Source organism: Oppia nitens, unplaced genomic scaffold (assembly GCF_028296485.1).
Source record: "Oppia nitens isolate AA-2021 unplaced genomic scaffold, nextdenovo-longstitch-racon4-pilon3 scaffold17_pilon_pilon_pilon, whole genome shotgun sequence".
NCBI lineage: Eukaryota > Metazoa > Arthropoda > Arachnida > Sarcoptiformes > Oppiidae > Oppia > Oppia nitens.
In genome coordinates, this window is record NW_026533196.1 from 1,509,580 (window position 1) to 1,526,638 (window position 17,059).

General features: G+C 27.0%; 3 protein-coding genes across 4 annotated transcripts; 1 reads left to right on the forward strand and 2 right to left on the reverse strand.

Moving 5' to 3' along the window:
• Nucleotides 1–933: 933 nt before the first annotated feature.
• On the reverse strand, nucleotides 934–11,256 carry LOC128965317 (uncharacterized). 2 transcript variants are annotated; one of them, XM_054311984.1, is made up of 5 exons: nucleotides 11,197–11,256; nucleotides 6,639–7,237; nucleotides 2,285–2,485; nucleotides 1,996–2,142; nucleotides 934–1,913 (listed from the first exon to the last, which is right to left on the reverse strand). In XM_054311984.1, the coding sequence occupies exons 2-5, from the start codon at nucleotides 7,224–7,226 to the stop codon at nucleotides 1,035–1,037; spliced, it is 1,815 nt and encodes a 604-aa protein (XP_054167959.1). In that variant the 5' UTR covers nucleotides 7,227–7,237; nucleotides 11,197–11,256; the 3' UTR covers nucleotides 934–1,034. The 2 variants fall into 2 exon arrangements, with proteins under 2 accessions (XP_054167959.1, XP_054167958.1); XM_054311983.1 differs by lacking the exon at nucleotides 11,197–11,256 and adding an exon at nucleotides 7,400–7,465.
• Nucleotides 11,257–12,116: 860 nt separating this feature from the next.
• On the reverse strand, nucleotides 12,117–15,341 carry LOC128965315 (probable aconitate hydratase, mitochondrial). Its single transcript, XM_054311981.1, has 8 exons — nucleotides 15,178–15,341; nucleotides 14,976–15,047; nucleotides 14,836–14,915; nucleotides 14,422–14,773; nucleotides 12,868–14,201; nucleotides 12,572–12,798; nucleotides 12,380–12,501; nucleotides 12,117–12,300 (listed from the first exon to the last, which is right to left on the reverse strand). Exons 1-8 carry the CDS (start codon nucleotides 15,208–15,210, stop codon nucleotides 12,166–12,168), a joined length of 2,355 nt encoding a protein of 784 aa, XP_054167956.1. The 5' UTR covers nucleotides 15,211–15,341; the 3' UTR covers nucleotides 12,117–12,165.
• A 503-nt stretch (nucleotides 15,342–15,844) lies between these two features.
• LOC128965337 (ragulator complex protein LAMTOR2 homolog) lies at nucleotides 15,845–16,680 on the forward strand. The gene is made up of 3 exons (XM_054312007.1): nucleotides 15,845–16,061; nucleotides 16,161–16,323; nucleotides 16,390–16,680. Exons 1-3 carry the CDS (start codon nucleotides 15,994–15,996, stop codon nucleotides 16,534–16,536), a joined length of 378 nt encoding a protein of 125 aa, XP_054167982.1. The 5' UTR covers nucleotides 15,845–15,993; the 3' UTR covers nucleotides 16,537–16,680.
• Nucleotides 16,681–17,059: the final 379 nt, after the last annotated feature.

Below are 17,059 nucleotides of genomic sequence, written 5' to 3' on the forward strand. Positions count from 1 at the left end.
ATAATTATGTTGTTTTTAAATATTAAAATTATAAATATATTTTAATTTGATATTATAAAGCCATTGTCATTAAAACATATTTATAAACTGACTAGACATAAAATATATAAATTATCATATTAAGATATATATAGATTATTACAATAATAATTATAAAATAAATTTGACACAATTTTAATTAAACTGACCAACTTCAATAATAAAACTTGATTTTTAAACATTTATTATTTTATATTTCAAAAATTATAATACCAAAAATTTTGTTTGTTTTATGAAAAAATGTAGTAAAATTTTTAATCTTTGCAATACATTAATAGTACTGTATATATAACTGTATATATTTAAACTACTATATATGTAAATTGATTTGATCAAATAATACTATTTAATGTAATATCATTTAACTAATTGTTTATTATAACAAAAAAAAAGTTTCATAGTCTATGATATTGAGCTATTTTTAGCTCACTAGAGAGCTGCACAAACAGTACACTATTTTCAATATGAAATTACAAAAATGAACATGGTACTTTTTCTTAATAATTAATATAATTTTCAAATATTTCAGATAAATTAGTTGGTCAATCTAATTTTAATATGTCACTGCTGCCATGAATAATATTAAAATTTATTATTATTGTAGTAATAATAATTTTGATATTGTTGATAAAAAATGATCCTATCATAAAAGTTTTTTTTCTTAAATAACTAAAATTGATATTTTTAGATATTGATAATATTTACATCAATAATTAATAATTATATTAATGTAACAAAATTAATGTTTATAAAATAAATTAAGAGTTTCAATTGTCTAATATATATATATATATATAAATAAATAAATAAATAATTTTCATAGTATTTCATCCAATTTGTGTAATATTTGTTTTTAAATTAAAAAAATTTAATAGACATGATTTTTGTTGAATATGTTATTTTATGTTAAGTATAATAAATTTATGTTTAATGAGAGATATCAGAGATAAAAACACGCGAAAAGCTATATACCGTATATATACTGTATGTATGTATTAATAGTTATGAACATCTAATGTGCCGAAACTTTCTAAGTCAAGAGCGGCCGCCTCGAGAGCTGCCTTACATTCAGCCCACGGCTGCAAAGGGTTTGTGTGCTCAAAGTTGCCTGAAGTTGGACTGGAAGGTTGGGTTGATGTGGCGGAGTTTGCATTCATTGTTGAATTATTGACACAATTAGATTGCTTTATAGAAACTCTGGTAGCAATTGGTACCGATGTTGTTGTTATGTAAGCAATAGGTGGCGATGGACTTACTATAGGCTCACAGTTACCATTGATTTGTCTGATTAGTAGATCTGTGCTGTCAGTGTTGGCAACTGTTGAAAATGCTTGCCATTGATTCCAATCGGTTGTACTAACAGTGGTTGGGTTGACACACGTCACCACATTTTGTGTCGCAGATATCACATCTGATCCCATGTGTTGTCTAAGAGCCAGGCAATTAATATGACGGGGAACAGCATTTTGAAACATTTCTGTTTCTTCAAGAACTGTAGTGACCGGCGATGTGTTGGTCACCAGATGAAGGGTGTGGGGCTCTACTGCTGTCAATTGAGCGGTGGTTGTCGTGCTGTCACTCACTGTTATGGTTGAATCGGTCGCATGTATTACAGGATTTGTATAATTACTGAGTTCATTGAGATCGGCATCTGTTAGTATAGCATTCCAACAAATGTCGTTCCCATCTGTTTCTAGCATACAGGCATCCGATGCCGTCTCTGTAACGCAAACCTCATTTCCATAACCGGGATGTGAAAGATGGGTATCGGACTGTGAGCTGTGCATTGAATATGAATATGAGTCGCACTGACCAACGGGAACGGCTTCGATGCTGCTCACGGCTGTCACCAACTCTACCACATCATTGGCAGCCTATTTAAGAAAAAATAATAGATATGTGTTGATAAAATGGCCGAAATTTATAATTAAAAAATTAATTATTCCGTTTCCATACTTCTCCATATAGAGTATAGGATTCTGTAGAATTGGGTGGAGTGTCGTGTAGGAGAGGAGTCTCAGCACCGGTAGCTGTAATGCTTTTCATGTCTGTCATATTAGTGTTTTGTGAGCAATCATTCCTTAGCGCATCCTTTTTTCTCGACTATAATTGTTTCAAATAATTCAATAAATTGATTATTGGTATTAAGTGAATACAAATTTCACTAATATCTCATTAATTAGTAAATTGTGTACTAATGCACAAAATGTTAAATATCTTTCTATAACTGTATAATATTTTATACCTTCTTTTTAATAGAAGTACCGTTAGTATTGCCTCCATTAGAGCCCCTATGACTGGGCCTACGTTTTTTGAAGACCCCATCGACTAGTGTGTCGGCATAAACCGGGTCGAGTCGCCAAAAGCCCCCCTTTCCCGGCTCGTCCTTATTTCGGGGAATTTTTATGAAACACTTGTTTAACGATAAATTGTGACGAATAGAGTTCTGGTTTGAAATAATAATAATAATAAACGATTTCTATTTAGTTCATTAATTAAATAAAAATATTTAATATCATTATTTTTATTTACACACTTTTTATAGACAAATAATTTATATCAACAAAACTACTTTACACATATTAAACTCACAGATTCATAGTGTTTTATTTTTATTACACAAATATTTCTTATGCTATAACTAAATGAAAACAAAAGTTTTAATCAAATGGCTTATACAGGAATAGGCAATACTACTGATATTACTGATATAATAATACTGTTTGTATAATACAGTACTGAATTACAAAATAAGCGTTTTTTTGCTATGAATTCTACAGTATATTGTTATGCAAATTATATGATATATAGACTGTATGATAATAAATATATACAGTAGTACAGTATATTAGTACATATGAGAAATAAAAATATTATTATTGTTATACTTATTTTGATGAATATTATAATAATATTCCACATGAATAAGTATAACTAGGATTCATAAAATGGACACATATTTTGTATCGTAATATAATAGCAATCCAATAATAAATATTTTAAACATATGAATATAGAATATGTTTAAATATTAATTAAATAAATGCAAAAATAAATAAAATTGCTAAATAATATTATATATTTAGTTCTATGTAAATATATTTTTTGAATTTATATACATTTTATTGAAATGTATGTTAAATATAATAAAAATGTATCGATTACTCAATCTATTAGACTAAACTTATTAATTTTGAATTATATTTGATAATATTTAAATACTTTTTAGTAATGATTGATTTTGATGACTATAATTAACCAATTAATTTTGGTATTATGGTTAGCAATAGTCAAATATAGTAAAATCTATTATTATGTTGCATTTAATTTACATACAGTATATACTGTACAATACGGTAACATATATTTAACAGTAATCTCTATAACGAGTAAGTATTGTTATAACATACAGTAGTTTGTATAATAAAGATTTAGTCACAACTCTTATTTAAATAATATATATGAGTGAGAAATGAAAATGTGTTGTCTTTGAAATAATGAGATATATTTATACATTTTATTTAATAGGTTTGATTTGTCGCTATAATGATAATAATAATGAAATACTGAAAATGTGTGGAAAAAGCATTTTTTGTGTATAAAGTGTCATAAAATAAGTCAACGTTAGTATCGTTGGATAAACAGGTAAAGCACTAAATTTGCTGACTTTTAGAGTTTTTCTCTATTATTTCATAGATTTTTCAATCGATTTTTATATTTTTTTGTAAAACCGATTAATCAATGATTGCTTGAATTGAGAAGTCGAGTCTATCTATCTGTTCCAATGGTTCCACAAGTTATTCAATTGCTTTTCATTGGTTGATAAATGGTTATACTTTTCTATTTATTATTATTAAGCAAATGTCAACACAAGAAGTATTAGTAAATATGAAAATATGTTTTTTTTGTGAGTCTGACTCTCACAGTAGGTGTTTATATATATATATATATATATATATACTGTATATACCTGTATATAACAAATAATAATATGAATGCAAAATAAGTGAAAAAATAAATGTTTATTGGCTTTAGAAATGGCAGCGAAAATAAAAAATCTTATCGATTGAATCGACATTTTCATACAGTTTTTCATATATGACTTTTAGCTAGAAATGCATCATTAAATCGATTCGTGATATCAGATGAAAGAAAGAAAGAGATTCTCAGAAAATTTATGATTATTATTATTATTATGTTTTTAATGAAATATTACACAGTTTTTTATTATATAAACTTGTACAGTACAGTACAGTACTATATTGCAAAACAATATACAGTATATATACCGTATATAGTATTTACTAAATTACATTAATATTATACTGTATTAAATAAAGTTAAAACTTAAATACGGTACTGTAAGTACATTTAAAACTACTATTTTTTATTATAGACATAGACATCATGTCAGACAAATTATAGTTAGTTGTATTAATGGTGTAATAATAATCATAACGTACAATGCATTAAACATTATAAAGAGTTGTATTTTTTATGTATTGGTTACATATAGTGTGTAATACAATGGATATAAATTTATATATAAGTAATACATAATACAGTAAAAGCATATGACAGGTCATTGACTCAAATCTTGTTCATTGTTATATAAATTTATATATATATATTTGATTATAAACTATATAATTTCTATCAATTCTTAAATCTATCATTCAAATCAATTGCACTATCATTTTGTAATTTTTAAAAATATATTATATATACCGTATATATTCTAATAATACACTTTCGTGTAATATTTGAATACTTTATTTAAGTTATTTAAATATTCATATTTTGTTTTATTCCATAAAAAATTATTGTATTTATACACAACTTTAAAATGGCATTTTCAATAACAAATGATATATTTATATCAATTAAAATATCATATAATATTTTGTTGTGTGTACTACTGAACACTTTTATGTTGCTAAAATTACTTATATTAATTTTTAAAGTATAAAATTCTATATACACTAATATATATTAATACATTATACTGTATATATAAACATAATAAAATAAATAATAATTTAAATTTCCTACATTATGTAATTATAAATACAGTAATAATGCTAACGTTTTTATAGAATAATAAAAGAAATGGCAAACGTTTAGATCCATTACATAACAAAACCACAAATATTAATGTTATATAAACAGACAATCAAATGAATATTTCTACAGTTAAATGAAAAGGAATCCCTTATTATTATTATTATTATTATTATTATTATTATTATTATTGACTCTAACTTTATAAGTTATATATATATATATATATTATATACAATAAAACATTTGAAGCATTTAATGATACGAAAATAAGCTTTTCATAGACAGTGATCGCGTGATTTATAAACGATAACAATAAGTCATATCACACTATAAAGACTAATATTATAAGGAGAAAGCATTTTAGTCAATATTATTTCAATTACTACAATATTATTACAATTAACAATATAACACACAAACACTTGCTATCATTTTAACCACTTTATTGACGACAATGACAGTAAGTATACAACAAACTATGTTTTATATATAATATCTTTTAAATAACTTAAATTATGTTAAATATTAAATTTTTAGAATTGTTATCAATTATATATATTTTTATAGAATTTTATTATTCTATTAAATATCTATTAAAATACTGTATTTATATTTAATTGATATTAATAAAATATTATATTATATTTAAAAATAGGAAAGTGTATTGTATTTCACATTATTATGCTAATTTATATTGATAAAAATATCGTATATGTGTATTATTATGTAGACTTATTCCAATAATCTGGTTATAACATATGCAATCAAATATGATAGTTTGTTAATGCAATTAGAAATATTAATACATTATACTGTAATTCATTTTTTTATTTGATCCAATATTTTTGAATAATTAAACATAAAATTTGCAGAAAACAATATGTTTGTGACATTCGGAGTAAAGTATTACAATTAAATAGTTAGTGAATTGTATTTTTCTTATATAAAAACACTAATTATTATCATTACAAAGTTCATAACAATACAGCAAATGTTATTAAACAGAAATTCTTGTTAAATATATTTCTAAAAATTCTCACAAATAATATATTATTGCATATATTTATAGTCAATCATAGGTGGGATGGAGAAAGAAAGAGAGATGAATATAGGAATAGGATCGATAAAATAACATGAGTTGCGCAGCACAGGGATGTCAATTGCAATACTGTATGCTCTAATAGTATGCATCTGACGATTCACATAACTTAGCGAAAGAGAAAAGAGGGAAAAGATTGAGAGCCGCCCTCTCTATACATTCTCCCATTCCTTGCTCTCGCTATACATCATCAATAGCCTGTATATGATTGTATTGCTAATGAGAAACTGTATATTTGGTATATAACCGCATATTACACACAATTATTTGGCTTTTTTGCGGATGCAATCATATTTTATGAAACACTATATTAGATGAAAAATCCTATAAAATTATTAATATAATGAAAGACAAACTCCATTATATAAATAGATTTAAGTAAAACACAAAACAATTACACTAATGATTGATATGTATTGAATGGTTTATCTCATACCTGCCAACTGGGATCAGCGTTCTTATAGTACATGAAGTTCTCGCGGATCCACTTATAGATAGCACTTAACGTCATTTTATTTTTGTTGGCCTTCATTGCCATACAAATAAGCGTTGCATAAGAATAAGGAGGTTTGACACTACCGTTTGTCTTATAGTCAATCGGATCAGTTTCTTGAGCTTGAGATGACTTTTTTGACGAGTTTGAGTTTGAATGTGACTGAGACTTACCGTCCTTATGATTGTGATATGAGTGAGCCTTTTGTACACTTGTATTATGAATGTTATCCACTGTCGAGACATTGATTTTTGAGTTGCAATTGGATTGTTTATAATGATTATATGGCAAAGAAACAATTGACGAGCATATAGGACTAGCAGGAGGTGTGGGAGGCGTTGGCGCACCTAATCGTGTCATACACATATTCAGGTTCTGTAACCAACTTAAACTGGTGAGACCATCATCAACATTAGGAGATATCCCTGTATTGGCCGGTTCGTTGGTTGTGCCAGACATCATCATAACTGGTGTCTCTCTATTGCACCACCCGGTGCTCGAAAAATGGAAATTACTAGTCGTAACTGACATTTGCGTCAAAACTGAAACAAAACAAAAAATTATAAATTATTTTCACATTTATATCACATATAAAGTTGTCTTAGCATTGAAATCGATAAAAAAGATGTTGGCGTATATGAAATGATATTATATGCATATGATATGAAAAACAGGTGAAAATCTTTCAATATATGGGTTCTTACAAATGCTTTCATCCATATAATGGTAACTGTTATCAAAACTTAGTGAACAAAAGCCAGTATAACGTTATAATCAAATTGATATATCGTATGAATGTGTTGTATATCTCACGCATCTTTCATACCTGTATTGTAGAATTGCATGCACTTTGCATACATTATTGTCATTATTATTAGTATTATTAACATCATTATCTAGGTTATTGCATTTATTTTATTTTTCTTATTGGTGACTGTTTTTAAAATAACTTAAATTTATTATTATTTTTAAAAATTAAATTTTATAAATTACAAAAATTATCTAAAATTGTTCATTAGTTATATATATAGTATTAATATATAAATATCATATTTTAAATCTAAATTTACTGTATTTATGATTGTACAGTATAATATTTATTAACTTTACTTAAATTTTTATCATTTTTAAAACTATTTAAATACTATACTTAAATTGTTTCACCAAATGCACTTTAATTAATAAATTTTATGCTAAATGCATAATATTTTTTAATTCTAACATTAACAAATAATCATTAAATTCTATATTATGATATACAAACACATAATAAAAATATTTTTGTTTCACACTAAAAAACCACTAAAACATATTTAATTAAACAAATAGTATAAGAGTAACGTTATTTTAGTAGTTTTTAATAGTATAGATTAAATTAATTTCATAAAAACCAATTTTCTATTATTAATTATCAAAATTAAATTCAGAATTTAAAAATTGGAAAATTTGAATTATAAGAAATATATTAGAATTTTAATTAAATAATGAAAAAATTATTTATTACGAATATTTAACTTAGATATAATTTATTTAAGCTAAAACGGTGTGCGTTATACAGTAATAACTGTCTAATATATATATATATATATAGTACAGTATATACAGTATATAGTATATTATATATACTGTATATATATATATATACATAAAATGATTGCAAACTCACATCACGTATAGTCTATGATCTGCATCTTTTGCCGGATACTACTGTACTATACTTTGCGTGATCTCATGGATATTACATTTGGTCCAGAAATCACTTTTTACAGTCATTTCTTTTTACTGCATTCAAAGCGCTCAAAAAAGTCAACTATCGATTTGTTATAAAAATGAGCTCAAATTTTATTATTTTAATATACAGTATTTATAATACCGTAAACCAAAGTATATGATAACTGTATATCTTTATCTAGATTTAATACTAAATATTGTTTTTTAGTTACACAAAATCAAAGCTTATATATATAAATATAAAATTATATATATATATAATTTAATTATTGTCAAAATTCATGTAAATTATGATTTTTGTAAATTTAACAGAAAGTTGAATTAATTTAATAATTAAATATATTATAGTTAGTATAACCATACTCTTTTTTAGAAATGTTATTATTAAATAATCAATAAAATACTAATTTTATACTATTATATTGTAGTCTATAAATGTCAATGAATTTCTTAATGTCAATAAATTTGTTATAATAACTTTCCTATACCTGTGTATATGTATAATAAACTATATGATTATGTACTATACTATACTTATGATGAAAATCTCATTTTCTAATGTATTAAATTCATTGACCTTTTGGATGGACGTCAATAGGCATCTCTCTTTGCAAACTTCACTACATGAGCTAACTTAAGGCTTTAAATGTTATTTTATTATTACTGTCATTTCATTTTGAGTACCGGTCCACACATTTTATGTTAACTGTATTATGAATGAGAGGGGAACTAATGGTATCCGATATTAGTGATATTAATGTTCTCTCTTTCTCTCTATCTATATATATCTAGATGTGTGTGAATGAGAGAGAGAGAGAGAGAGAGAGAGAGCATTGGGAGTGGGAGACACGCGAATAGGATTTCATTACCTGAATACTCTAATGTAATATACTTTTATAATATTTAATATTAGAGCTTATAAAGCATTGACTGTATAACTATAAATATAACTATATATGATATCACAGTATATATATATTATATATAAAGAGCTGAACATTACAATCATATTTTTATTTTGATATTTGTTTTTTCTGATCAAAAGTTTGTAAAATTTTATTTTAATTATATTTTAATTCATTTAATTAAATGATATCCAATCTATATTTGTTTCAAAAACCTAAATATAAAAAATTAATTTTTGTTGTCATATTAATGAAATCTTAAAAATGAATAAACTTGTATTTTAATTAAATATATTGTTAATTTATATATTATTATTATAGTTTTATAGTAAAATTTGTATAAAATTACTGAAATAAAACATATCTCAAACTTTAATTAATTAGTTTAAATATTTAAATTAATTAAATATTTTGATTGTAACACAAGTTAAAAGCTATTAAATACGTGAAAATTAAAATTTATTGTTATTTTTAATAACTTATAGCACATATTAATTAATATTTTCATGGATTATACAGTAGTATTTTAATATCATATGATAGTAAATATATAAACTGATTGGAAAGTTATAATAAACTAAAATAATAGAAAACTTTGAACTAATAAAAAAAGAGTAACTTTTTTAGTCACTTATGACATAAATGTGTGCTCTATTTCCCACAACTTTTCTCACAAATAGTTAATTATTATTTTTGATATCATTTAAAATATGAAACTATTTATAGATGGGATGTATTGAATGTAAAAAGTCCTGTCAATTGGTTTTATTGAGCGAACCGAATGTTGATATCATTTATATTACACTTATGTCTCTAATGTTGTGATAAACTATTAGTGTTATCACAAATTCAGGTAAAATAATAATTATCGGTCGGCACCGGCAGCTGCCCAGACATTGTTCACTGCGTTACTCAATATCCCGTTGAGAGGAAAGTTTTAATATTAGGAGATAAATGAATGGATCGGATGCAGGAGTTTGCACATCAATAGCACTGGTAGGTAAGCGCGATGCCCACTCTCATTCTCCTTTTAACAGTTCAACTCTACACCAATAGCTACCGGTGCGTGAAGTGAGGTAATGTTGCACTCATTGCACACATACGTACCACACATTTGGTATTGTGTATGAAATACTAAATAATTTACTATTAAGTTATGGCAATATTTGCGAGAAAAATACCATATTATTTGGCAGATTTGGGAGAGACAGCGGACACGCGTTTTCATTCAATATACATATACTCTATGATAATAATAATAATAATAATAACAATCAAAATAAATTGATCGCAATTATTATTGAGTGAACCAATTATAAGGCCATACCTTTGGGAAACCCAACTCACTATGAATTTAATACAACGGATCACTAATTCTTTATCTATTATTTCAATTTGTTTTATATTTCATACATCAGTTTATTGATATAAATATATTCAAATTAATTCTTGATATAAATTTTATATGATATATATCATAGTATTTTATTGATACTGTATTGTAATATATATATACAGTACTTATACAAAATAAAAAGTCAATAAAAATAGCAAATAAAAAATATTTTTAGTAATAATACTTTTCAACAGTTAGTCTTTATATCTTTATAGAGTATTTTTCAATATAGACTTCTTTAAGTTTATTTTAATGCTTTAGTTAAATACAATAATTTTGAAATATAATGTCAAAATATAAATTATGCAATAGTATAGTACTTTGTAGAATAATATTGAATAACACATTACTTTAAAATGTATTAAATTTTTATATGTTGAATAAATTTATATATATATAAACAATATACTGTTGCTAAATATATGTATTTAAAATAAATATATTTTTAATATTTTCTTAAACATCTTACCATATATTCCATTAGATATTTAAATATAGTGATGGCTTTAATGAGATGATGTAGAATATGGCGATCAATAAATGTATAATTAAGTCACAGCTTTTAGTAATAAATTACTGTATTTGATATATTTTAAAAATATCTTAAATTTTAATGATAATAATAACACTTTTAAGTATCATAATACTATAATTATCAGAAGTTTACTATAAAATTTCATAAAAAACAAAAAAAAAACAAGTTATTATCTCTAAAAATAAATTTGATTTAATAAACATAGAATTATACAGAATTATAAGTTTCAGTGAAAATGCAATAAAGTTATTGAATTGAGTGCCAGAATCGGAATATATATCTAAATGTAGCGCAAGTCTGAAGTCATAGACTGTCATCACAGTTACGGTCACAGCACCTGCCATTGTGTGTTACTCTATAGGTTTTCCTTATTATAGGCCACACCTGAATGTATATCGCATTTTGTCTGTCAATGGCTAGTTTGTCGCACATGAGCTTATATTTTAATTATATTTTATCTTTGTTTAGTTTTAAGTTATAATGTGATAACAGATTATTTTTAAAAAATTTAATTAATACAAGTTAAAGTGTGTAAAATACTATTTTCAGTACAAGTTTAGATAAGTATTTTCATTCAACTTAACGTATATTTAATTTATTCAATTATTTGTATATTACAAGTATTTTGTTGTAAAATATGTTGATTTATTGTAATTAATTTGATTGCAATATTTCATGAAATTATGCTTTATTTGAATTTAAATAAATTTCATTAATAAAATGATATATTATAAAAACAAGTTTTTCAAATAAAATTTTATTGAATTTTATTTTAAAATTATTACATCTTGATAGTTATGTAAATGAATTAAACTCAAATTTAATAACAAATAAAATCTCAATTTCATTAAATATTAATTTTTAATTTTCTATATTTCTATATTCTAAATACATGTAATATAGTTACTTCCTGAGCTCAGCCATCCTATTGAGAGCACTTCCCGCTTTAAACCAAGTGAGCTGTAGGTCATTCAATGTGTGTTTCAATTCAATCAAGTCTTTAGAGCCGTCTTTATGTTTTATCTCACACTTTACCGACTAATAAACGAATATAAATAAGAAATTAATTTTTTAACATTTACCGTAAAAAGATTATCTAAAATTTAAAAGTTTATACCTTTCCCGGAGCCAACCCTTTGAGGTCGAGTAATGAAATTTTATCAGTCGGCTGTATTTTGTCGTAATCTTTTGGATCAGCAAAAGTCAGCGGAAGAAGTCCTTGTTTTTTAAGATTGGTTTCTATTTTTTCAATTTGTCAAAAAATAAGTAAAAAATGATATACAGATGATTTGTTTATATAAAAACAAACCATGAATTCTAGCAAAACTCTTAACAATGATAGCACGGCCTCCCAGATGTCTGGGCTCAAGAGCCGCGTGCTCTCTACTACTTCCTTCGCCGTAATTCTCATCTCCGACAGCAACCCATTTAACACCTTTAGCTTTATATGCGCGGGCAGTATCGGGAACACCACCCCATTCTCCCGAAAACTGATTCTTAACTTTATTTGCTTCACTATTTTCACTATTTATTGCTCTAAATATTTTAATCAAATTAAAATTATTATAAAATTAAAAATATATATATAATACTGTAAATACAAACCCAATAAACATATTATTAGAAATATTATCTAAATGTCCTCTATATTTAAGCCACGGACCGGCAGCGCTAATATGATCAGTAGTACACTTTCCCTTGACTTTAATCAAGACAACCATATCTGTCAAATCATTTCCATCCCATTTATCAAATGGTGACAAAATCTGTAAACGTTGACTCTTGGGATCGACATCTACGTTAACGGACGAGCCATCAGCAGGTGGTGGTTGGTATGTGTCTTGTCCTGGATCAAATCCACGAGATGGCAATTCATCACCAGTAGGTGGTTCAAGTTTAAATTTCTTGCCATCAGCTCCTGTCAATTCATCCTTAAGTGGATTAAAATCAAGCCGACCAGCAATGGATAAAGCGGTGACCAACTCTGGAGACGTTACAAAAGCATGAGTGGCTGGATTTGCATCATTACGACCGGTAAAGTTTCTGTTATATGAAGAAACAATGGTATTCTTCTCTCCTTTTTTAACATCTTTTCGATCCCATTGTCCAATACAAGGACCGCAAGCATTAGCCAAAACAAGAGCTCCAAATTGTCTTAATTGTTCTGCCTGTCCGTCGCGCTCTATTGTGGCCCGAATTTGCTCTGAACCGGGAGTTACAGTAAATATGGATTTTGATTTCAACCCGTGTTTGATGGCTTGCTTTGTAATACTAACTGATCTATTCATATCTTCATAACTACTATTAGTACAGCTGCCAATTAAACCAACTTTTATGTCCAATGGATAACCATTTGTTTTGGCGTTTTGTCCTAATTTAGATATAGGATGCGCCAAATCAGGTGTAAACGGACCGTTCACATGAGGTTCAAGTTCAGACAAATTGATTTCAATCACTTTATCATATTTAGATCCAGAGTCACCAGTTAATAGATTCTGGTTGTCATCTGCCATATCTGCAATTTCTTTACGATTAGTCGCCACTAAGTAATCACGCATTCGTTTATTATAAGGAAACACTGAAGTTGTGGCACCGATTTCTGCACCCATATTGCAAATGGTTCCCATACCAGTACATGAAATTGAATCAACTCCAGGTCCAAAATATTCAACAATAGCTCCAGTTCCTCCCTTTACGGTTAAAATATCGGCAACTTTCAAGATAACATCTTTAGATGACGTCCAACCACTCAATTTTCCGGTCAAATGTACTCCAATCACATTTGGACACTTTAACTCCCAAGGGATGTCTGCCATGACATCAACAGCATCTGCACCGCCAACACCAATGCATAGACCTCCTAAACCACCGCCGTTTACTGTATGACTGTCAGTACCGATGAGTAATACTCCGGGAAAGGCATAGTTTTCTAAAATTATCTAAATATTAAATGTAAGACAAGTTATACGCGATAACACTTTACTAGTTTGTTGTCACACCTGGTCTGTCGGTGCAGTCATTTATTACAATTAACTGCTTTTCTAATGTTTGGTCAAAAAATATAAATCAAATAACCAATCTTTTGATTACCGATAATTTTGATGACCACATACAGCGTATAATAATAATAATAATAAAATTATATAAACTTATAAATACCTGATGAATAATACCACTTCCAGGCTTCCAGAAACCGACGCCATATTTAGACGAAGCGGTGGCCAAAAAATTATAGACTTCTTTGTTAATATCCTTAGCTCTGGCCAAGTCTGCCTCGCCGCCGATTTGAGCTTCAATCAGATGATCGCAGTGTATGGTTGATGGGACGGCAACTCGTTTAAGTCCACTTGAAATAAACTGCAACATTGCCATCTGTGCGGTCGCGTCCTGCATACCTACCCGATCAGGTCGGAGACGCAGATAGCTTTGGCCGCGAACAATGTCTTGTTTTTGCGGGTCATCCAAATGCGAGTATAATATCTTCTCCGACAGAGTGAGCGGTCGATTCAGTCTAAAGATTGAAACATACAATCGTAAGATTTATTAAAATTAATAAAACTTCAGAAATAATACCTCTTTTTCACGATTTTTAGATTGTTTTGAAGCTTTTCGTAGGGAATGTGCGAGTCTTTGTCGAAACGACTCATCGGTACCTAAATTGGTGGCCAATCGGCGGTCAATAAACAAGTTGATCAGAGATTGTGAAGACAAACCTGTTTGGCACAACATTGTGTAGACGCGTGGATCAGTCGGATCTGACCAAAAGTGGTTGCATTCAACAGTTTCTGTGAGACAAACACACTATCAGTACAATTGTCCTTCACTTGAGTTGAGGACAAAACATTTGCAAACAATAAATCTTTTTTTAAATATGTTTTGTCCGCTAATTGTCGGTAATTAACCAACGGATCAAACCTGAGATACGATGTATGCCTTTAATTGAGACATTGTTAGCACTTCTTGTTAACCAATTGTCACCAATAGGTCTGAAATTATGATATCTTTTAGTTTAATAATAATATAAATATATTAATAGTTTTTATTAATATTTCAATTATTCATTAAATAACAGAATATTTCCAACAATTTTCAACACAAATGACGTCAAAATGAAATTCTTATCGATTGTCTGTTAAAATTAAGTTATCTTTTAATTGATTCATAAATTGTTTTAATAAATGATTCAAAAGTCAATATAAATGGAAATTTCTGTTTTAATAAAAAAGTTATAATACAGTCAAATGTTGATTAAAATGTTAACTTTGACCGAAATATAATCTGTTATTACTATAATATTTAAATAGCAAATACATTATCATATGTCTGACAAAAATATTATCGATTAAATTGGCTATTAATTTGTGTCAATTGATATTTGTGTTGATATAATATAAATGTTATTTTTAGTAACTTTTATCATATTAGTTGCCAATCAATGATAATAATCAATCAATTTATTGATTATATTCATAATAATATATATTAAATCTATATAAATGATTATCATTGATAAGTTAATATTTTTTAAACACATAACACATCATTGATGTGTAGTATAGTGTATATGTAGTGTATTATTAATATTATTAAAAAACATTAATATATTATTATAAGATTGAGATTAAAATTGAATAATTGGTTAAAAAACTATTGATAAACCAATTGATAAACCAATTGATAATAACAAACAACACTTGACTTAAGTTGAATCACCAGATAATTGTGGACACAATGTTGAAGCCGAAGACATTAACACACATCTTGAGTGAAGCCAATACTTCTGGAGTCGAGTGCACGATGTAAATGACATTATTAATTAAGACATTAAATGGGATCAAATGGATTGACATTTGTTTGTTAATAATAATTGTCTTTTAATTTGTTTGTCTATATAATAGTTTACTGAACAGAGAGGGGACACTCTTGGCGTACTCAGGATTTGGTGATAGAGACGCCCGAATGATAGCTGCCATCACATCAAGTATTTGGTTGTCATATGAGAAATACGGCAAAACTGGTCTCAATGAAGATACACTTCAGTCGATTATGTTTGAGTGTCAGGTATGGTATGAACCATAAAAAACAGATGACAAGTATTTTAGTAAAAAAGTGATATTTGTTGGACAGGACGGCAATGTTGTGGCGGGAAGTGTAGCCAACCTATTGCTCTGTCTTGTGGCCAAAAAGAATGTACCCTTAGGTATGCTTCAGATGAAAATCAAGTCACTGACCGACCACTTGGAGACACCACTGAGACAAATGTCCGCCTCATGAGTGACACGAGCTTTCATGTTATTTGTCGCCAGAAATCAATTGCAAAGAGTTTTATTAATATTTTTTTATAAATAGTTTTTATTGAGAATAAATCATAAATCAACTTAAGTTATAATTTAAATAAAATATTCTAAATATTTGTATAGTTTTTAATTGATAAATAAATCATTAAAATGCATTTTTCCCTTAAATTTCGTGACTAAGTATTTGGCAAATTTAAAGGTAAAACAAATGTTAACAAAAAGCTACCCATAGTTTTTGAAAAATAAATTAATAAACAATGATATACTAAAGCACACAATTTGACAATTAATTATTTGGTTAACCGTATAATAATCTGAAAATTAATAGATTGTATATTTCATAAATAATATTACAAATGAGTGGTTAATATATAAAAAAAATTGTCAATAAGTCGGTGATGTTGTGTTGCGCTTTGATTACATGAGAAGACACTTTCCCTTTTCAGCCCACGGATTGTTTTTCTTGTCCGGCGTATGGATCAGAGGGTCCTGAGTCTCAT